The 22,606-nt window shown below is 39.6% G+C and overlaps 3 protein-coding genes across 4 annotated transcripts in view; 2 read left to right on the forward strand and 1 right to left on the reverse strand.

The window, feature by feature from the left end:
• Positions 1–8,268: 8,268 nt before the first annotated feature.
• ora2 (olfactory receptor class A related 2) lies at positions 8,269–9,543 on the reverse strand. Its single transcript, XM_019263871.2, has one exon. The coding sequence runs from the start codon at positions 9,541–9,543 to the stop codon at positions 8,575–8,577; it is 969 nt and encodes a 322-aa protein (XP_019119416.1). The 3' UTR covers positions 8,269–8,574.
• Positions 9,544–13,380: 3,837 nt separating this feature from the next.
• Positions 13,381–15,276, forward strand: ora1 (olfactory receptor class A related 1). The gene has a single exon (XM_019263856.2). The coding sequence runs from the start codon at positions 14,100–14,102 to the stop codon at positions 15,063–15,065; it is 966 nt and encodes a 321-aa protein (XP_019119401.1). The 5' UTR covers positions 13,381–14,099; the 3' UTR covers positions 15,066–15,276.
• A 614-nt stretch (positions 15,277–15,890) lies between these two features.
• phtf1 (putative homeodomain transcription factor 1) overlaps positions 15,891–22,606 on the forward strand; it is a 10,381-nt gene continuing 3,665 nt past the window's right edge. Inside the window, exons 1-10 of one of the 2 annotated variants that reach the window (XM_027279796.1) lie at positions 15,891–16,224; positions 16,373–16,527; positions 18,202–18,258; positions 18,345–18,414; positions 18,563–18,721; positions 19,835–20,015; positions 20,225–20,345; positions 21,105–21,296; positions 21,439–21,681; positions 21,915–22,043. In XM_027279796.1, coding sequence (XP_027135597.1) covers positions 16,498–16,527; positions 18,202–18,258; positions 18,345–18,414; positions 18,563–18,721; positions 19,835–20,015; positions 20,225–20,345; positions 21,105–21,296; positions 21,439–21,681; positions 21,915–22,043 — 1,182 coding nt within the window. In that variant the 5' untranslated portion in view covers positions 15,891–16,224; positions 16,373–16,497. The remainder of the gene's footprint in view (positions 16,225–16,372; positions 16,528–18,201; positions 18,259–18,344; positions 18,415–18,562; positions 18,722–19,834; positions 20,016–20,224; positions 20,346–21,104; positions 21,297–21,438; positions 21,682–21,914; positions 22,044–22,606) is intronic. The other variant, XM_019263855.2, reaches the window with a different exon arrangement.

Below are 22,606 nucleotides of genomic sequence, written 5' to 3' on the forward strand. Positions count from 1 at the left end.
GCCTGTTATATATACTTTTGTACAATACATTTATTACGATTGCTATTTTTGATATTGTATTATCTATTATTTTATCTATCTATCTATCTATCTATCTATCTATCTATCTATCTATCTATCTATCTATCTATCTATCTGTCTATCTATCTATCTATCTATCTATCTATCTATCTATCTATCTATCTATCTATCTATCTATCTATCTATCTATCGTACAGCCCCACAGAGCTACATCTTGGCATTCAACCAAACACAGAAATGTACTTCCTTTGCATGCATATTTCTTCATTGCAGTGGAAACCTCTCCCTCCCTTCATCTCAGATGGATTGTGTGCTCTTTATTTAAGAGAAATGAGTATCACGCTACATTTACTTTTTCATATATATTACCATGATGCGGAAAAGATTGAGAACATCTGTCTTGTGTTTTCTAGAGATGAACACCATCCGTACAAATCCTCTCACTAATCTGCAGTGACAGATAAACAGTGTACCATTTCAATTCAGTAGCATTGTATTCCTGCAGCCATCGCCTGATAGTCGCTGTCATGCTGTTAGAAATTAAGAATGAAGACACCATTGTTGTCCAGCGCCCACTTGCCCATCAACTCTCTCCCAAGACAAAATTATCATCAGAATACTTTTCTAATGCTACAAGACAGAAGGCTGTGCCTGTAATAAAAAAAAAAACCTGGCAGTTCTATAAAGGCTAATTTGGCACTGCTGCTGTGCCATTGACTGCCCGGCTTACTGTGGTGCTCCTCCAGACAAATGAGTCAATACATTATTCAGTGTATTGAGACTTCTACAAAACCTGTGACACTACAGAGAACTAGTTGCCTCTGCTGTCTACATACCAAAAAATATCTCTACTATCATGAATACAAACATGAATCTGCACTTCAGATTGCTTGTGCTGATGTTATTATATGTTAAAATGACATTGGCTTCATGCTGCAGGATTTCATTATGATTATACTGTATGCCTTTAAAGGTGCAAGTACAAATATTAATTTTCAAAATCAGGCTGGTTTACCAGACAAGCAAATCAGGCAACTGCCACTGACCCCCAAACCTCCAGCGGCCCCCAATGATTTGCTGTCAATATATATATGTATATATATATATATATAAATTACATAACATAACAACTTGTTCCTGCATAAAGTAATCTTGTAGCCACTGTCAAATTTTAGTCCTAAAACATTTTATTTAGTATTCTGCTCACACAGTGAATATTTCTGTATTGAAATGTGTTCCATCAAACCGCACACTGTTACAGAAAATCAGGGGCCAGGTAGGACTCTTTACTCTTTCTAGGTCTCTGGGTGCAGCTGTCATATGGCGTTATCATTGAATAAAACCTGTTGCTACAATTAATACAAAGTTCTTGGACAACAAAGTGTTATAGACGGGTGTGACAGAAGTTGGACGGAAGTGTTCTTTATACTGTCAATTAATTGTACTCACTTGGACCTTCATTAGGTAAAGATGATATAAGTTCACACACATCATGTCTATTATATTAATATGCTACAAGTTTATCATTAACAGAGTGCACAAAATGTTTTATTAAAGTTTTTGTTTTGTGTGTGTGAAGTTGGGTTTTTAAACGATGAGTTATCTACATACATTTGTCATGATAAACAGACCAGACCTATTTAGTCCTCTCTTTCACCACTGCATGCCAGTCAAGTTTTTCATTTTATAACTGTAGTTTTAGTGAAACACAAATGCAGAGGAGAACTGAACAGAAAGATTACCAGTGATACAATACAAATGATATTTGTAGAGTAGCAGTAAGCACCATAACAATGATAATAGTAGATCGATTGCAAGTTGCCCCTTTATTCTAGTACCAAAAACAATCAACAGGTGGCACTCTCTCCTCCCCCATTTCCAAATCCCTGAAGGCACATTGTCTGATTTGGTTATAGCACCCAACAGCAACCCAGACTCCAAAAAAGTTTTCAAAATTCAGCACAAAAATCCAAAGTGAGCTGGTTGGACATCCTGGGATTTAGGAAATAAAAGTGAGTGTGTCTTTAATTTGTGAGGCGATCCACCTCAACAGAGCATGGAAAGCTAAATCGTCTCAGCCTCCAATTCAGTGTGATACTGAGATTGACACTTGACTGCTCTGGTGTAGTGCAGGTATACCTGTATTTTTCAGTACACTCACTTCTAAATCCCATCATCACTCAGTAGTGTTCTGCAAGCTGAATGTTTTGATCTAGGATGGTGAAGGTATGACATAGATATCCAGTTTTAAAGGGTGAATGGAGTAAGGAAGAAGGATACTTTGCTCAAAATGCATAAATATGTCTCATCCATCTGCGGAAAGTTTGCCCATCTTCTGTGGCTAATGATGTCATAATGTTTCATACTCCCTGAAGCCATGTGGGAGAAGGTACGTGACAATGTGCAAATACTACTGGTCTGTTTTTGGGTGAGCTGATTATGCAAAGGTATTCTTGTGTCAACACAGGGCGGTTATCCTTTGTTCGACAGGCCGCTTTAAAAGAAAGCAAATTGGGAGGTAAATGGAGAGTATACCCACTTCTCCAGGCACTACCAGTCTATCTGGTACAAACTCTGTCTGGTACAAACTCTGATATATCTGTGTGAGAGCTCCACTCTTGTCTTTAGTAATTACTCTGACAGCAGCAGTATGATACACCAAGGATCCATCAGATCTATTATTCAGCTTTAAGTGGGTGGAGTGACACCACTTATTTTGAAAAAGCACAAGGAGACTCAATTTTTCATAGTATGTTAGAGTAACGCTCCTTGTCATCACATGCCAACAACTCTCCACCCCAGGCAATTTGTCATCTTATATACATCCCATTAATAGTGTAGGACTGTGTCATACATTAAAGTGCTCTCTAAAGTACAGTACATCAGCTCCAAAGAGGCACGATCTTCTCGTCATTTTCTCCACACATTTTTCTCCGCTTCCTTCACCTGTGTGAAGGGTGGTAGTGTCGAGATGAAATATGTGTGGCTGTTATGTCAGCACATGCCCTTGTTGTATAACTTTACAAGGTCTGTTGCTCTGAGGCACAGATAGCAATCTACGACTGTTTAATAGAGCAGTCGTAAATGTCTCCAACAGCTCTGAATTTAGAGTTGCGTTAAAACATCCTGCTGCTTTAAGGGCATTTTTGTGAGAGTTACTTACTGTAGATGGACAAATACATTGAGTGATGCGTTGAAAAAACTTAATGCAGCAATCTACTTCAGGAAAATAAACAATGTTCAGATTATGTGAAATGGATACTGGACAAAATCAGAGGATGCAGATGGTTGAGAGTAGTGGTTCTAAACCAGTGCTCTGCAGGATCCGTATGGTGATCTATCGCAACTACCCTACCCTACCCAACCCTATAGGAGGACAGAGCTTTACTCTTAGTAATAGCTTAACAAACCCCCTGAAGGGAGTGTTAAGGAGGACATGTTGTGCACAAGCTAAACACCTCTGCATACTGTTACTGCTGAGATACCGTACTCTGCAGGCTTGCTCCATCTTGTCTGCATTCCTCAGCACACACAGGAAAGTGGCTCGTGGAAAATTCCACCTTTGTGGCATTTAGGGGGGGATGATGGGAAAGATAAAGGGCAGGATCCTAGTTACAGCTACAGTTCGGATTTGACATGAAGAAGGTTGTGTTACTTTTTAAATTAAAGGTCATTTTTGGGTGTGCTGGCTGATTTATAACCAATTTAAAATGGGAGGGGGGATGAAAGGGAAAGGGATGAAAATACAGCATTTTTAAAAAGAACACTTAAGATGTTTAACAAGAATAGTATAAAGAAGAAATATGTTTATTTCCTCCCAAGAGCTGAGATATTTAGTCCTATTAATAATACAGAATTCAATATAGATGTAATAGCCCAAAATGCAATAAAAATACAAATACAAATCTCATATAATTCAAAACCATTATTCTCATACAAGATGTTAATATGTGGCTTCATATCAGTGTCACTGAAGTTTTTGAGTGCACTAGCAGTGCTGAGATTTGCATTTGGTTCACCTTTCAGGTATTTTATTTACAATAAACAAATAAACTGAGCAGGCAGTTGCAGATACAGCTTCACTATTCTTCCTGGAGTTTAATTCAACTTTCAACCCCCCTGTTTGAGCCGCCCCAGCGTGTTAGCTGCCTATAAACTGCAATCATTTATAGAGATTAAAATCTGAGTCCCGGGTTTTTGCATTCACACGGCATTCAGCATGAATCAGCGTCCCTGAGGGACACTGGATTGGCTCATCAAAGAATAAATCTCTGCAAACTGACATGTCAATGAAGCCAGTTTCTCCCTGATATGCATTTATTTCGCTCTTGAAATGTATCTTTAAAAAGAGATCTTGAGCTCAGCGAGACTGCCTGAATAAAGATGAGACAAAAACTAATTCACCCCTGAGTAATAAATTGTAAGCCACATATTTAGAGAATACTGACGTAGCACAGGCTGATACTTTTTCGGTTTCAACTTTCATTTCAGCCAATTGAAACTGTGACTTTCATATTCCTGGAGAAACATTATTAATATTCAGTTGTTTCTCAGGAATTCATACGACAACACTTCCGTACTGTTTATTTCTTCCTCTCAACTCAACAACCTTTTCTCTTCCACTCCATCCTCCCTTTTTATTCTTTATTTTCCTCGTACTGTGATACATTGTTGGATAGAGCAGTGTATCATGAATGTCTTACAAGTCTCGGCACAGCAGTGCATATCTTACCTGAGTTGTAGCAAGTTGCTGCCCCGGGCCTTAAACACTGTCCCACCCACCCTCTTTCAGTGTGGTCAATGTTCTCTCTACACTGGAAATGGGCGTAACCTGCTATACAGCCTCCCTGTCATAGATAATGCAGATATTCTAACGATAGACCAGTAGCTTCACTGCTCATGCTCGCATAACTTAGCTTTGCATTTGTCTCTTTTAAGTGCATCTTGACTTATTCACTTTCTTGCTATCTGTAAAACCTCAAAATGAAGTTTTCATACTTCAGTTTTTGTACAGATCAAAAAAACAAGATGTAACGTTTTTATTTAGGGAGCTTTTAGAGATTTGTTACCTTTAGACAGAGCAAGACAAGCAAGCTATTTTTCCCATCTGGATCTAGCTACATAGTAACGTGTGAAGAGTGATATTGATCTTCTCATCCAATAATCCATATCCCTGAAACCTCAAACTATTCCTTGTATAGAAAAATCAGGCTGCCAGAACTATAAAGTCAACCATTAAACCCCAGAATCTGCAGATTTATGTAAATATTAAACTGGCATTTAGGCTTTTCTGCAGAATGGGTGCTAATCAGTATAAATCAAGAAGTATTGTTGTATTCATCGAGACAAAACAGGCCAAATTTTCACCCTAACTCTGTTAGAAGACTCATTCTCTCCCATCGTGAATACAGAGCTCTTTGCTACATGCAGTGCAGCATTCCAGACAAGCTGAGACACGACTGTGTTTGTTCCCTGTCTGAGAGAATCAGTTAAACTGGGTGGATGCATGGAAATGGGTCACACTAAAACTTAAGAATGCAAAATTTAAAATAAAAATCATGTTAAACTCATGTCACCTCCCAGGAGGTCTTCTGAGGTAGAGTTTAGAGCATGTTGCCTTCACATAATTTGAATATCTTCTTTATTTGTGTCCAGATGCACTAAATTGCAACCCACTTATGTCACTTCTACGATGTGCTTTTTTTTTTTAAATCACTCCTGCAATTTAAAAATAAATAAATAAATAAATAAGTTGATTTACTTAATAGTACCGTTTTCTATGGCATTCTCCATCAGTAGCTTCACTCAAACAGGGAAATAAATCCTCTAAACAACACGCCTAAAGAAACATTCCTTTGAAGAGAAGGCAAAGACGGTATCAGCAAACATAAAAAGGGCTTATTATGTCTGTCATTTCCATAAAATTTGGGTTTTCAAAGTACCGCAGGATGTGTTTATTACATTTTCCCCACAATAATAAGCCCCAAAGTTTCCAGTTGCTACAGTCAGGCAGAACTCTTCTGAACTGGAAAAAACACCAGAAAGAAGATTTTTATAGGATTAATAACTCGAATAACCTTTAAGGTTGGTGGATTTAGTTATTGTTTAGATGTAATGACATTTTCATGTATCATTTGCAAATTATTTAGAATTGTGAGGTCATAACGTCATATTGTTGAAACATCCTTTTTGGCACTGTTTGTATGGTATTACCATATTAGATATGGATTTGTCCCTGCATCAGTCTAACCAGAACATTGTAGTGAGTCAGATTCTGATGTTTGTGTAATTCGAAAAAGTTTTCTGCGGGGGAGGAGAGGGTTTGGCTTCACATTTAGTTCCTAGTAAAAAAAGAGCCCGATTAGGGTGTGGACTGGCTTCAAGGCAGAAAAGGGGCGAGGTTTAACCCTATTGCTGCATCGCCATTGGTGGACACGGGAGACAAAAATGCCTGTACCTGGTGCAGGTAAACAGACTGACATCAGGCACTACAGGGACTGATGGGCCGGCAGGATTTACTCCAATCCTTCGACTTCACTTAACCGACTATTCTGGACAAGTTGACAGCTGTTTTTGTGTGTCTTTTGTACAGGTTTGTGTCGTATACTTTGTCTAACTAGAGACAAACCCCCCCTACAAAAGTTAGTATCTGTAGTTTTATTTCTTTGGTAAATGTCAGGCACTGGTTCTTTGTGTTATTTTTCCAGGTAGCTTGTGTATTTCGCACATCTTGCCTTGTGAAGCAGGTGAGTTGCAGCTGGAGGTTGAACAGATGACGACACTGTGTACATTTATCAGCTATGGCAAGTTTCTGTTTTAGCTGCAGAATTAAGACTGGGAGTGGAAATGTGAGAGCTGAAGGTGATTGGTGATTTGTGAGGCAGTAATAGAGGGTTACATTTGTGCGTGTGTGTGTGTGTGTGTGTGTGTGTGTGTGGTTTTTGTCTCTACATGTTTATTAGCACCCTGCATTCATTGGGCTCAAAAGACTCCAGAAGGACGAGAAACAGTGAAAACAGGTCCTGTCTTGCGGAGGGAGAAGCCTGCCTGCCTGGCACACCCTTCACACACACACACACACACACACACACACACACACACACATAGACAGAGACGACATGAACACACACAAATGAAACCTGTTTTTCATGTGTTTGCACCTTTTAACTAATCTGCCACTTCTTTCCCAGCAGCAAAAGAGAAAAGAATGAGATCACTGAAAGTGTTGAAGGGAATCAGTCATGTCAACTATTTCCTTCCTAGTGATTCCTCACCGGAGGCGCCAGCGCACTCGCTGCTTTAATGAAACCATCCATGTATTCTATCCTTCATTCCACCGGAGTCTGTGTAAAGTGCCAATCAGATTTCAGTGGTTTGAAGAGTAAGACACATGGAATTTGTCATCTGGAGGGAGCTTTCCAAAAAGTCACGTCACAGAGGGTTTTAACGGTTGCAACTTTTACAATAAAAAGTGAATATTGACAAGATCAACCTTACTGTATGGCCTTTAATATCTTTTCATGTCAAGCTGGTGTTAAATGCAACAGTTCTGCACAAGCACAGAAAGAGGACTTCTCCCCTTCTCCCATTCACCTGCATTGCGACAGCAGTCGAATAGTGCTGCACTGATTGCACTTTAGAGTTATTGCAGGATCACAGAGTGCTGGCAGCCCCACTTTATGTCTTTTGGACTGTCACTCAACAGAGGTTGTTATGTCCTCACCCTGTCTTTCTGCCCTTGCTTCTCAAGACATGGCAATTACATAATGACTCCTAAATTCCCAGATTGCCACATCCACAGCAAACTCTTCAGGGCTTGTGCCAAGATTTTTTTTCTTTCTTTTTTTGTCCCTAAAGTCATCTTTTTATAACTGCACCAGCAGAACTTAGAGAACATTGTTGGTATTGTACTGACTGATACAGAAATGAGTAATGAATGATGAGTCTTCTTCATCTTTTTTCTCTCTAAAGAATATAGTTTTCCCATCAGGTTTTGAACCAATTCTCTGTGGGACAATTAACCTGCCTCATTACGGGACATTTCCCAGATTCTTTTCAAAGCCTTAATTATAGCTAAATGGGCAGCTGGAAGTCATTTGACAGCTACTGAGTCATTCGGCTATAATTCTTCCATCCAATTAAGATGGAGGGAGCGTAGCGGATAAACAAACAAAAGCAACATAGTGCCAGATCAGCAGAGATTCAGACAGACCTGTATTGAGTAATAGGGTTGTTATGACAGTTTTCTTTCTTAATTACAGATAGTGAAACAATAGGCCAGCCCTCATCTCATCCAAAACTACAGCTGCTAAATCCTCATCAGTTATTGCACAACACATCTGAAAAGTCTCATAAACAAGATATCTAGATGGAAAATAACAACTCAGCAGAGGAAAGATGAATCTCTAATACAATTCCTATCACAGACATCATTTAAGTGATATATACAGAGATAGAATGACCCATATGTGACACAGACTTTAGAAAAACTCAGTCCTCATCATCTTGGCTTCTTTTTGCTGCACTGTGAGTAATCATTCATCTCAGCAAGACTCACATAGTAGAGAGACTCGTGGCTTTCTCCTGAATAGGCTTCTCCTGCACTGCACACCTGAGCCTGTCATTCACCTTCCTGTTAGATACAATGATGACAACAGGGCTTAGTGCTGCATAGAGTGAGGAGAAGAATATGCGCAAGTCAGAGATCAGAGAGGATTTCATTGTCTTCCTCACAGTGAGAGTGTAGACCCAAAGACCATTATCGACCCCATAGAGAACCACATACAAGGTGACAAGTGCTACCACGGCTTTGGCAGCTCGTCGCTCAGCACCACCACTTCCCCCACCGCCACCGCTAGTACTACTGCGGAGCCCTTTCACCTGCTGGCTGTGCTTGTAAAGGAAGACCAGGATGATCAGACTGGCTAGAGTCATGAGGGCCATAGGCACCACATCTCTGCCCACCTGAGCTGCCCCGTTTGCCTCTTTGGACAATTTTGAAGGAAAGTGAACATAGCAGAATTGTACGTTGATGCCGTGGTTTATTAGGCTGGAGTCATTCTGGGTACCAAAGGAGAAGAGTATGGCTGCCGAGCTCATGCATGTGTTGACAAGCCAGAGGAAAAGGAACACAAAGCCCAAATAGTGGGCTACCACGGTGCGGACAGAGGCCCAGCGTGATCCAGGAGGGGCAATGCTCAGGCACTGGTAGGTGCTCAGGACGAAGGTGAGCCAGATTGAGAGGGAACGGGATGTTCTGTAGACAAAGATCACAGCCTTGCAGCCTACGTCCCCGAAGATGTTGGCCAGACGGAAGGAAGCCAGGACCTCCAGCAGGCAACGAACACCCACCACCACCAGGTTGACACTGGCCAGGTGCAGAACAATGGCATCGGCTGGGAGGAGCCGGTTCTCCTGGTACAGTAATAGGAGGAAGGCCAGGATCACAGCAGCATTAGCCGGGACTCCGACAACAGTCAGGGATAGATAGAGCATCCCACGGATGAACTCTTCCGATGGCATTCCTGCAGAGAATAGAGAAAAGTTCAAGTAAATTTTACCAATATAATAAACCAGTGTGTTGAGTAATACCAAGCATTCAAAACAATCAGACATTCAAACATTGCAGATGTTTACACCCCTACCTGACAACAGCCAAAGCTACAAAGCTAACAAGGTCTGAAGTGGACCTTGTACCTGATCCGTCTCTCCTCAAGTAGTCTGGCTGTTTCTGTTCTTATACTTGCAAACAGGTAGCAGTTGTTGGATCTGTTTTTCATGCTTGATTGACTTCTCTTCCCTCTGCCTCCAATTACTTGAGATCAATTCAGATGACTGCTTCTGTCCCCTCACTGGATTTCAGACTGACAGGATAACACGGAGAAAGCTGTGTTTGGATGCATTTACAGGGTACAAAGATCCAACCAGTAGACAAAGAAAATGATGTTAATTAGGAAATAATATCCATTAGCCTTATGTTTATACTCAAAAAAGATTAAAACAATTTCTCAGTGTCACTATCTCACTAAGCAGAGGCTATTGAATACCTTTTCTAATTACTATTCCTATATTTAGATTTCCTTTCCTTCCTTTAGAAGACCCTTCACATTACTTTTGTATTTTCCATCTTTGCAATCAATTATGAATGCCACTACCTATTAAAGAGAGCTTTCTTGTGTTGGTTAATCAAATACCAACACCACAGTGTCCTCCAGTGGAGAAGGATGAAACAAAGTAAAAGCCAAGGGACGTTCCACTCAGTCCACATGATAGATTACCCACAGTTTCATTTGTAGTGTACGGTGCATCCGATTTATGACTGTGTAATTCAGCCAAAGTAATAAAAGTTCTTAAAATTGAATTAAAGCTAAACTGTGAGGATGTTGTTGGGCAGATCAATGCGGGTGGGCTGCCTGATTTAGCTGCAGCATGTCCCACAGCAGGGACTTGCAGTGATAAATATTAATCCTAAGTACATGAAGAGACATGTCCTCCACTAAAATTAAAAGAGAAAATACATAACATCAGTGACATGTAAAATAACTTTATTACGTTCATAGATCATATTAGATGTTTTGAGGTATTGATAGTATTCGTTTATTAATACTTAATTCAGTTGTGAAATGTAAGTACATTTAGTCAATGTGCAAATTTGAGGTATCTCTACTTGACATGAGTATTTCCATTTTGTGGAACAATATACTTGTGCTCTACAAAATTTCAAAGGGAAATGTTGTACTTTTTAATTAGTTTATGCCTCATCACATAATTAGTTATGTGATTATAGTTGGTGGTTACTTTACAAATCAAGATTGTACACACAAAACATACAAGAATTTTATAAAACAGTATGCTTTGCACCTCAGACAGCCAACTGCAATAGTAAAATTATACTAAATCTATACTAATCACGTCAGTAACAATTATCCAATTACATAATATACAGTAATAGACTTCTCCGTTGAGTACTTTTACTTTAAAGTACATTTTGCTAATGTTATTTACATACTTTTACTTGAATTACATCTTTAATGCAGGACTTTTAGTTATAATAGATATTTTTTACTTCAGTGTAGAGAATCAAACTTCTTTCTCCACTGCCATACTTAACATTTACAATTTCACTTCAAATTTAATGTAATTTTTCTGGAAAGGGGAATTTGTCTTGCAGCTTTCTGAAATACAATGAAACCTATGATGTGAGTGAAGAAAACAGAGAGAAAACTGCAGACAGGTCTGCAGTCTTTGTAGATTTGATGTGATAGGTGAAGGCACTCAGACAGCAGAATGAAAATCTTTAAGTTCAGTTTGTGTTTTTGACTGAGCATTATAGATAGATATTAGAAAAGATAGAACATGTGCTTGTAGATACAAAAATCTAAAAATCTAAGGTCATGGGAGGTCAATTTGTTCCCCTTTAAATATGACTAAAGAGTCTAAGGCAGGAGACTGCAAAGCCAAAAGCCTCTTAAACCACATTTTCGCTGTGGGACAGATTAAGTGGCACAGTAAGGGGTGTACTGAGTATTTCCTCATCACCAACCAAAGCTTGTGCCCTCATCACCATACTTAAAGCTGCAAAAGGTTAAAAAGTGACATATCTCTAAACTAACTTGACCTGTATGCAAACAACTTAGACACTTAAAAAGTGACCTGCATTAAGATAATGATACACATAATGAGTCAAGAAAGCCTGTTAGCAGATAAGTTATGTATTAAAAAAAGATTGTTTTCACTTGGCAAAATATCTATCAATATAAAAATGTTCAAATCTCACTTCAGTCTTATTAAATGATATTATGTTATCCATAAAGACATTACTTAATTGGATGATGTGTCACATATATTATTGCATGTGCAGAAAAGATAATTTTTCACATTTTAATTATTTGAATCCTTTTGCCATTACCAAGGTACAAACTACTTTTCCTGGGGTCCATACGAGTAAAACATTACATCATTTGGAATAAAACAAAAACAAAAAACAACAAACCACCAAACCTGCATAAACGAAGCAGGACCTGTATTATACTATATATTCTATATGTACAGTCGTAATCATATAAGTTAATGTGAAATTAAGAGTGAATTAGTGCAATGGGAAAAACAATTTACATCAGCCATTAAGAAAAATAAAAGAGATCTCATGTCAAGGGGGAAAAAAACTTGAACTTTGCAACTTACAATATAGCATTCAAGTACATGTGGCAGTCCCCTGAGAAGGACTTGCTTCAACTTGCCATTTTAATTAGCACTCTGAACACGTAAACATGTAAAAAATAAACACACACGCACACACACACACACACACACACACACACACACACACACAGGGAAATATAACATGTAATGATGCTTTATTCCAAGGCCCACTCCCAGGAGAAAACAGCCTCTTATACAACACTGTTTCAGCACACAGTCTGCAAACTATGTACTGTAAAACTGAGCAATATGTTAGAACACTTCCAATATAATGTATAATATGATATTTAACAATTTATGGATGTGGATATTGCTGCAAAATAAATTACATTTAATTACTAATGTATCATATTGTATGTCTGTGCTGAGCGCTAAGAACATAAATGAATATTGTCCCTATGGCTCCAATTAGTACAAACATGCATTGTTATTGGGCTAATTGTCTTGGTCCTCTGTGTAATATAACACACTCCCCTGACATGAAGGAGGAAAAGAGTGCAAGCTAAAACACCAGCTGTGCATGTAAAAGCCTCTTGATAGCTTATTCAAGGCATCATCAGACTACTTTTGCGTCAACAATACCTGCACACTCTTGTCTCACGGAGTTTGTTTAACTCTATTTTTTAACTCCACGGGGAAACAGCATTATGATATTTCAGAATATTGACGTTCAGGTTTTCTGTCTATAGAAACCTACAACTGACATGTGAGATTTAAGTACAAGAGAAGAATACACAATATTATAATACACACGTTATTCATATGACCTGAGGCAGCTCAATTACTTTTTATGATGATGAACAATTTCCCAACATTAAAGCCTAAAACTAATCTGGAAAGCTGTGTTGATGTACAGCCCGGAGCACCTTCATTCATATTAAAAAAGGAATGTGATTTGCAGACTCATGCCACATTTGTTTAAAGTTTGGTATCATGCTTTTGCTTCTATACTCTCATTTCCAGCTGCGCTCATCTTTCTTAGTCAGTTATGTATTTATTATGAAGGTGATTAGGGTGACACATCATAAAACCTTATGGATAGATTTCTTAAAACAACAGTCACAGTCTCATGCGTAGGTTCAAACTGATTCTGGTAGCTGTAATCATCCTGTTCATACAAGCCAATAAAAGATCATTTGTAAGATGTTTCCAGTGGAAGTGATGGGTGAAGTCCACATTCTTCTGTGGAAAAATATTTATCCATAGTTTATATGAAGTTTGAGTCTTAAGTATCTCCTTCTTCTTCTATCTCCTATCTATCTACTATTCTCCACCTCTCTTTGAGCTGCAGCACAGCAAGGAAACACAGAGGGAATCTGAAACCAAAAATACCAACTTTGAAATATATCAAACTCAGATAGCTGAAGCCTCGTATTAACTTCAAAATTTTGGTTTATGCTGTATTTTTGTACAGAACAAGTGCTATGGATTTCATGCTCCATCACTTCCTTTGAAAGCATCGAAGGATCTCCTCAGTTAGGCGAGGCAAGCAAAAACTGTTTCAGACTATTGTTCTAAGAAAGACTTGAAAAACTATCCCTCAATGGTACTCTATTCCCTTTGCTCACCCTCCGAGACCATCTGAGTCAGATTTAGTTTGTTGCTTTAATTTGCCAAACTGTTGGCCAGTGATCTCGAGGGGCATTGGAGACTATAAATTGTAATTACACGGGCTATTAAACAGTTAATGCACAGCAGACGCTGCTTTTAATCTGCAACTTCAGGTGGGTGAGCAGCATTTTCACTGGAAGACATCCAAGAGATAACATGATTACATTCAGGCCAGGTTTCTATCAAACTTGATATAACCAGACTTGGAGGATGATTGTTTGCAGTGTTTTCATAACAGATTTGATTCTTTGTCTTCTTTGCAATTTATGACTGGTGCAGGCCTTGGTGTCATGGATCTGTGTGTGACCATCAAAGGGGTCTCCTTCCTCTTGCAAACAGGTATGGGCATCTTAGGGAACACTGTGGTGCTGTTGGCGTACGCCCAGATCATTTACACCGAACCCAAGCTCCTTCCTGTGGACATGATCTTGTGCCACCTGGCATTCGCCAACCTGATGCTGCTACTGACCCGCTGCGTCCCACAGACAATGACTGTGTTTGGGCTGAGGGATCTGCTCAATGATCCAGGCTGCAAGGTGGTGATCTACGCTTATCGCATTGGCCGGGCTTTGTCAGTCTGCATCACCTGCATGCTCAGTGTGTTTCAGGCAGTGACAATCGCCCCTGCTGGGCCTCGTTTGTCCAGGTTGAAGCCTGCACTTCCCTCACTGGTCCTCCCTACCTTTGCAGGACTCTGGCTTCTCAACATGGCCATATGCATTGCAGCCCCTTTCTTCTCTATGGCTCCACGTAATGGCACCGTCCCTGCCTTTACGCTCAACTTGGGTTTCTGTCACGTGGACTTCAGAGACAACCTGTCCTATGTGATCAATGGGGTGGCTGTCTCTACCAGGGATTTTGCCTTTGTTGCTTTGATGCTGGCATCAAGCGGTTACATCCTGCTGCTTCTCCACCGCCACAGCCGCCAGGTGAGATCAATCCGTCGCTCTCAGGGCGGTGGGGCAGAGACCAGGGCGGCCAAAACAGTTGTCACCTTGGTGGTTCTGTACGTGGTCTTCTTCGGAATTGACAACGTGATCTGGATCTACATGCTGACGGTTGCGAAGGTGTCACCAGTGGTGGCTGATATGAGGGTGTTCTTTTCCTCCTGCTATGCCTCTCTCAGCCCCTACTTTATCATTTCCTCTAACAAGAAGGTCAAGGCAAAGATCGTGTGTGCAGCTGAGCAAGACCAGCCATCAACGGACAATCAGGAGACGAGTGACAAATGACTCCCTTTCTATCTTGACAGGCTGTTGACTGACCTACAAAACAGCAGAGTTGTACTCTCAGTCAGACCTTATCATTTTGAACGGTGCACAGATAACTGTCATTTAGCTAAACAATGGACTCTTTAGAAAATAGTAGTGTTGCAATGGTGTTTTCTGTATACTTTCATCAAAATCCTAAACAAACAGGTGTCCATGTGGTTTTCCATGTAGTTTATGATCACCAACTTTGTCATAAGAGCTGAAACAATTAAAGCTTATCAATCAGGAAATTAATCTGCATCATTTTTTTTAGAAGTGATTAATTGTTGAAGTCATTCATCAAGCAAATATACCAAACATCCCCTCTTATTAGCTTCTCAGTTGTGATAATTTGCTGCTTTTCTTGTCCTGTGGAGGTAGTTTCCTGTAAATTTCACATAGTATTATTATATTTTTTTGCCTCGTTCAAATATTTTAAGTAAAAAAACATCAATAGGACTGCCAGAAACAAGTTGAAATAATTAGATTAGACTGTTTGTTAGGTATTGTTAATTGCAGCCTCATCAAAGCTACTCTCGCTGGCTCGCTGTTGCTGCTCTCTGATTGGCTAAAATGTGTTAAAGAGTATTTTATGTCCACAGTAAGGTCTCCCAGGCAGCTTTCCCTCTACTTGTGTGCGACGAGCTTCTTCAGTCAAATGTGTATGTTAAACTATAGCAGCACAAACTGCTGATTCAAGGCTCGGAGCTGAAGTAGTGGTTTATTTTCTGTCAATTTAACCTGCAGAAGACGATTTTGGACGTAGCCTGAGCTAGCGGGAAACTGCCTGATAGACAATACTTAGGGAATTTAACAACCCATTTAAAGCACAACAAACCCCGGAAAGGGGAAGCGGAAGACAAATGTTAAACAACGGGAGTGAAGTTAGCGCACAGTAAAAACAACATCTGAAATAATCCGAAACTAGACGTGCAGAGTTCAGACAGGGAAACTAGTTATAAATGCGACATTTATAAGTCACCGATGGCGTCGAAAAGTGGCAGTTGACGTGAGACACCTGGCAACAAGACGCTAACTGTAACTGTAACGGTAACTGACGGTTACTTAACGACCAGCTGGTGATGGTGACTAAATGTGTCCTCCAGTTTGTGCCAGATCAACCCGAGCTGCATCATATCAGGTGAGTTACTCTGGACCTCAGCTAACGAGCAGGTGTTTTTACCTGGCGTTTACTTTGTTACAGCGATTTGACGCTAACTGATGCTCCGTAACTGGCTCAGCCGCTCTGTTTGTGTACAGTTATATTTAGTTTCGTTTGTCTGGTTCAGTGAGTCTGTGCATGTTTGTGTTTTAGTGAACAAATCTGGATTTGTGCCCGGTCCTGTCTCTTTCCTGAGCTCTTTGTGAAATGACCTGATTCACCCGACTTCACTGGTTCCAGCATCTGTTGACAATGGCCAGAATAGCCTGGTACCAAGAGAAGGTGAGACACATGTGCTGTCACCTGCAGAGCTAAAGAAGTAGTACTGCTTTCAAAAGCATACAGATATGTCCAATAAACGAAAGAGTGGTTATGTGTGATATTGGCACAGAAACTACTATATGTGTCTTTCTAAATGAACTGTTTCACTGTTATTATTTCACTTTCTTTACACATGCATACACTTATTTACATCTAACTTCAATTATATTATGCCATGCCATTATTTTTTTCTCCTGTGCAATGTTATTTATTTGTTTTACACTGTACAATTGTAATAAGCTGTATCCTGCAGAATTTCTATCATCTTTTTGGCCACTTCATTAGGTACACTAATGTGATCCAACTCTGCCATAAATTCAACTCTTACAAAGCTTTTAATGTTTCAGTTTTTGTTCACGCTTTCAGAGAGGTTGTAGGTTGAAGTAGTGTTAAACTGGAGTGCATTATATCGAGAGGTGTTTCTAATATTAAGACTATTTCATGCATGACAGAGTTACATGAGAGAGCCATAATATTAGAAACCACCTCTCAATATAATGCACCCCCAGTTTAACACAACAGCAAACCGCAACCTCGAAAGTAAACTTAATCGTTAAAGACATAGCTTTTACAGTGAGTGACACTGAACTGGCTCGTCAGTATATGTGTATCTCAGTACAATGCTACACACCACGTGTATATACATTTCTTGTGAAATGATCCAGCATGCACATCTGTATTCCTCAAAGGTGTATGTAATGTATATATAACTTTTTATTTTATTTTGCTATTTTATTTTTCCATTTCTAGTATATCTTAGATCTTATTTTATTTCTTATTTCTGAGGATTTGCTCATCCACAGATCATAAATGTCTATCTCATCATATCTTATCTATATAAATAAAACTGACCGGCCTCTAGTGAATCTGTGTAAAATCTTTGGGGACTGATTTAGATTTATTACTTGTACACTAAAGGAGAATAAATGTGGAAATAATTCAGAATAAAGTTTTTTTTATTTATTTATTATCTGTAGAGAATGGCCACGTGTTTAAATATTCTGATTTTAAATGCCACATTCTTTTATCAACAGTCTAGAAAACCCAACATACACCAGTGCAAGACTGAGATGTCGACACTGCTCATTGATCAACAAAACCTCATTTTTAGTCAACATGTGCTGTTTTCCTCTTTTTTCTTCCTCATTTACCATGCCTAGTTTTGTATGTCTGTGTGCAAACCAAATAGAGTTAGTACAAACAACATGTGACCTGTTCACCAGGTTACCGTATGTGGAAACATGTATGGGAGTGTCTGTCATTGGTGCAGAATTGTGACTCATTGTAATTTTTCTTTTTATCTTATGAGCCCAGCAGCACATCATCTGATTTCCTTAAATGGTCAATAAGATCTGATGCCACGCTGTTAGAGTCATGTAAAGACACGTCTGAAAGCAGTGGAACGCAAAAGAAGAGTTTTTTGCGGATGAACTATTACCCTACCCTGCCCTACCCCACCCTGCCCTGACTACTAAGTCCTTTTACCTAAAACTCATTTATAATATCTTGTATAGGTATATTTTTCTTAAATTATATTGGCTTATAAATATAAAGAACCTCAGTTTGACCACAAAAATACCTCCTATAGTGCCTAATTTTAAGGAAAGAGTTATACAAGTTCTGTTGTTTCTACAGATTGGGGCCTATGATCAACAAGTCTGGGAGAAATCTCTGGAGCAGGCAGATCTAAATGTAAGACGCCTACAAGTTTCTGCGAAGAAATAAATCTTTGTTTATGTTCTTAATTGTCCCTCAATAAAACTTCATCGTTCATCCAGGGTTTGGACAGCAAACCCAAGAAGACAGGTCACATCAAACCAGACCTCATCGATGTCGACTTAGTAAGAGGTGAGGGTCAATTGAGAGGAGTTCTCCACCTGTTGTTCTGCTTGTTTCACTGTTTATGTTCTGTTTTTGTAGCAAACAACAAAGACTGTTTGTGTTGCTGAGATTTATCTGTGTGCTGTCTAAGAGATTTTCCCATTTCTCCCCTCAGGGTCAACATTCAGCAAAGCCAAACCAGAGAGTCCCTGGACAGCTCTAACTCGAAAAGGTCTGGTCAGAGTGCTGCTGTTCCCGTTCTTCTTCCAGTGGTGGATCCAGGTGACCTCCAAGTCCATCTCTTCATGTATCCTCGTGCTATACTTCATGCAAGGTGAGGTCACTGCTTTTAATCTATGTTCTGTTCACTGTAAGACTGAGTTTTTCAGAAAACTGCCTGAAATTTGAAGATTAATTTAAATAATTACACAATTACAAATAGCAGGGTACAAGTACTAGTATTTTAAAATTACTCACTCCTTGTATTTTAGTGAAAATATCAGTAAAGGGTAACTTTGTATTTTTTTCTGGACCCTATTTTCCTTTGTTTTTGTGTCTGAGAGACTTATGAGGACAGCAGTTTTAAAAATTTGACCAGTACTAAGTGTGAGCGCTGCAGTCAGCGGCGACAAAATGGTTACAATGTAATCCTTACGGGCAGTTGTGCATTGTCAACGTACTGTACGTCCACTAAACGTGCTTGTTTTTGACAATAACAGGCTCAAATTGTTGTTCAGAAGAAACTTGACAGAAATAAAGCACTCCAAAACCAACAATCAAGCAATCACCAACTCTGGTTTGTTTAAAATAAACGTTTAAAGTCCGTGTAAAGATTCTTCTTCTTCTTCTTTTTCATCACTTTGTTTTTTGGAAATTGAAATAAAGTAATGGAGCTGTTGTGCAAATTCTGGCATCCAGGGAAGCCCAAAAAATCCTGCACTGAAAACTGGTGCCTGACCTCTCTCTTCTGTCTCTCACAATATTTTTACATCTAACTCTGTCAATTTAGAGCTTTAATAAAGGACCAAACATGACATGCACATCAAGACATTAAGCTTTAAAACTTAAAATGCAGGAAGATAATCTGCTCACGTTCTGTTTAAAGACTTTTTAACAGTTCTGCTAATAAAACAGCACTGCTGCTGATGAAAAATCCTTCATGAGGGTGCTAAAGGTTTTTGGATTTTCCCTTTTGACTTCAGGCACACAATTTCAGACTTATGAAAAGTAATTAAAGGAAATAAATACAGCAAATGTCATTTTATATGTACTAAATTCAGCATCTCCATTTGTCACAGCTTATATTCAATTATATGCAACAACAAACACGTAAGCTACCACACCTGTGCAACACAGATAGACCTCATTAGTAAGCATGAATTCTGTAATAATGGTTCCCCTAAGAGACCATTTTGTTTGCTGTTGCCAAATGTTTTGCTTCCTTCAGTGGCAGCAGTGGTGTTGTACTTCGAGGTCCCGGGGGCGAGTGCCAGCGAGGTGTTTGGGCCCGTGTGTCTGATGCTGCTGCTGGGTACCGTGCACTGCCAGATTGTGTCGACTGAGTCCAGCCGGTGGCCCTCGGGCAGTCCAGCTTCCAGCTGCACCACCAGCCCTGCACGCAGAAGGAGGTGGGTTTCCTCATTGTCAGGCACAGCACACTCACTCATTTGCCTTTACCAACACACTCTCACCTCTTGGCACATGCATAAACCCTCACATTATGCACACAAATAGACCAGGAGACCTTTTTAATTACCTAAAACTCTTAGTAATGGTTTGTAACAGCTGCTATATGCTCAATCGCTTTGTCCTTGACTATTATTTTTGTCTCTTTTAGGCCAAGGAAAGGCAGGGGACTGAAAAAAACGGAAGAAAAGAACGACAGCGCAGACACAGAGCAGCAGGAGCCCTGGCAGTTTGAAGAAAGCCAACGATTATACAGGAATGAAGAGAGGATGGTACAGTTAATCATCTCACTAGTCAGTCACTAATCAGTACAGTGGTATGAAGCAAAGAAACTCATGATAGCAATAAAAAGTCATTTACAATATTTATTTATTTATTTATTTTTAAACAGCCGTAAAGACAGGTTGACTGTGCTGGAAAGTAGTTAGAAATGAATTTCAGTTTAGCAGAAAAATAGCACCAATATAGTTAAAGATAGAAATGAACACCTGTCTCTTCAACTTCTGACCACCCTCAACTGTGACTCGAACTTCTAATAAATATCAGAACCTTTTGTTAATATTGCATTAACTCCAGGGCTATTTTAATGGAGATCATTAGATTATCAGATGAGTGTCTTGTTAATTTCCTGTAGTAGCTACAGGCTTGTATTCAAAGCTGCTCTCACCCTCAGGCCTTTAATTCCACTCTAACTTAAGGTTTGAACAAAATCTACTGTCAGTGGCTTTTCTGTGCACCGACAGGTGTGACAAAGTCTAGCTCTACTGGCCTAGTGTGTAATGGATATTCATATACAGTATATATTTTTATTTTTTATTTTTTTTCATTACTGGAAATCATCACCTTTTTTAAATCTTAAGTTATAATATGAAATTGAAAAATGTTTCAGACACGAGTACATTAAAATATAAATGTCATCTGTCAAGGTTGCTTTATATTTTCACCAAAGTAGTTTTAGTCTTTTTGCATTTGTGGAGCTTGTTTCGGAATCAATTTTTAAGTTGTACGTGTGCCTTAATATTTTCGGACAGAACAAAAGAAAGTCAGGATTTGGGGCATCTGACGAGCTCTCCAGTGAGGAAGAGGAGGGAGTTCAACAGATAGAAGCAAATCTTCCAGCCTCTCATCAAGAGAGACACCCTGCTACAACATGGCCGACATCTGCACCCGTCACTTCTGTTAGAAAGAGGAAGTCTAACCCCAAACCCACAATAAGACCTCAGGTAAACCTTATTTTTACACTGTGTGGTAATAAACTGAAGTCATATGGAATATTTTTATTACAGACAGTGACCAAGTTTGGATTTAAATATGTACTTTACATTAGCTGTTTGATTAAAATTACTCTTTATACACTAAAAACAGGAAGGCAGCGGAGTTTCCACCAAGATGAAGCCTCGAGAGCTGGATCGGCTCAGGCCGAACGTGGGCTCTCGCCCTGCCTCCGACACTGATGATACAATGTGGGAAGAGCTGCTCCAAGGGCCTGACTCCGCCTCCACGGGGAGCAGTGACAGTGAGGGGAACGGGAGGTTCAACGCTGGCATGGCGATCCCACAAACCACTCTGAGCAGTGATGATGAGAGCCTGCAGCAGGGAATCACCGGAGTAAGACTGGCAAAGTCCTAAATACTCTTCTTCAACTGGTCTTGACTCATCTTGTCTTTGTCTTTGAATTTCCTGAGTCAGCATTGAGTCAGTTGGTACATTTTACTCATTCACTCCTAGAGCAGATATAAGTCAGTGACTAATGTTTAATGTTGTAAAATCATTACAAATCCCAGTTGTACACATTACACACCACGATTAAACTGCACGCCATTTGTTGCCTCTCATTTCAGAACCAGCTGTCCTGGCTGCAAGCATGTCACCCATCCAAGGACCGTGTCAGTGCCATAATATGGGAGCAGGGCGAGTGTAAGAAAGCAGACATGTCAGTATTGGAGATCAGTGGGATCATCCTCACTCGGGTACACATTATCCTCTTTATGTTGGTATTGATTTTGTGGGTAAAGATTGCTCTGAGTTACAAATCCTAAACAGCTTGTGCAGCTTAATGCAGGACTTAAAAGCCTGACTGTACTCCTATTTTAAATGTGGCAGGAAATAATTATGCCATTGTAAGTCAGTAATGAAATAAAGTGGCAGATAAACATTTTACGTAATTACTGAGATGCCAAGCTGTTATATCCTCTCTCTGTGAGACAGTTGTAGACTTTTGCAAAATCACATTCATTCATTTAAAACAGTTATTCTGTCACAGCATAACAAGATCTCTCCCTCCCTCCCTCTCTCTCTCTCTCTCTCTCTCTCTCTCTCTCTCTCTCTCTCTCTGTCTGTCTCTCTCTCTCTCTCTCTCTCTCTCTCTCTCTGTCTCTGTCTCTCTGTCTGTCTCTCTCTCTCTCTGTCTCTGTCTCTCTGTCTGTCTCTCTCTCTCTCTCTCTCTCTCTCTCTCTCTGTCTCTGTCTCTCTGTCTGTCTCTCTCTCTCTCTGTCTCTGTCTCTCTGTCTCTCTCCATTTCTTGTGTTTCTTA

The sequence above is a fragment of the Larimichthys crocea genome, chromosome VI, assembly GCF_000972845.2.
Source record: "Larimichthys crocea isolate SSNF chromosome VI, L_crocea_2.0, whole genome shotgun sequence".
Taxonomy (NCBI): domain Eukaryota; kingdom Metazoa; phylum Chordata; class Actinopteri; family Sciaenidae; genus Larimichthys; species Larimichthys crocea.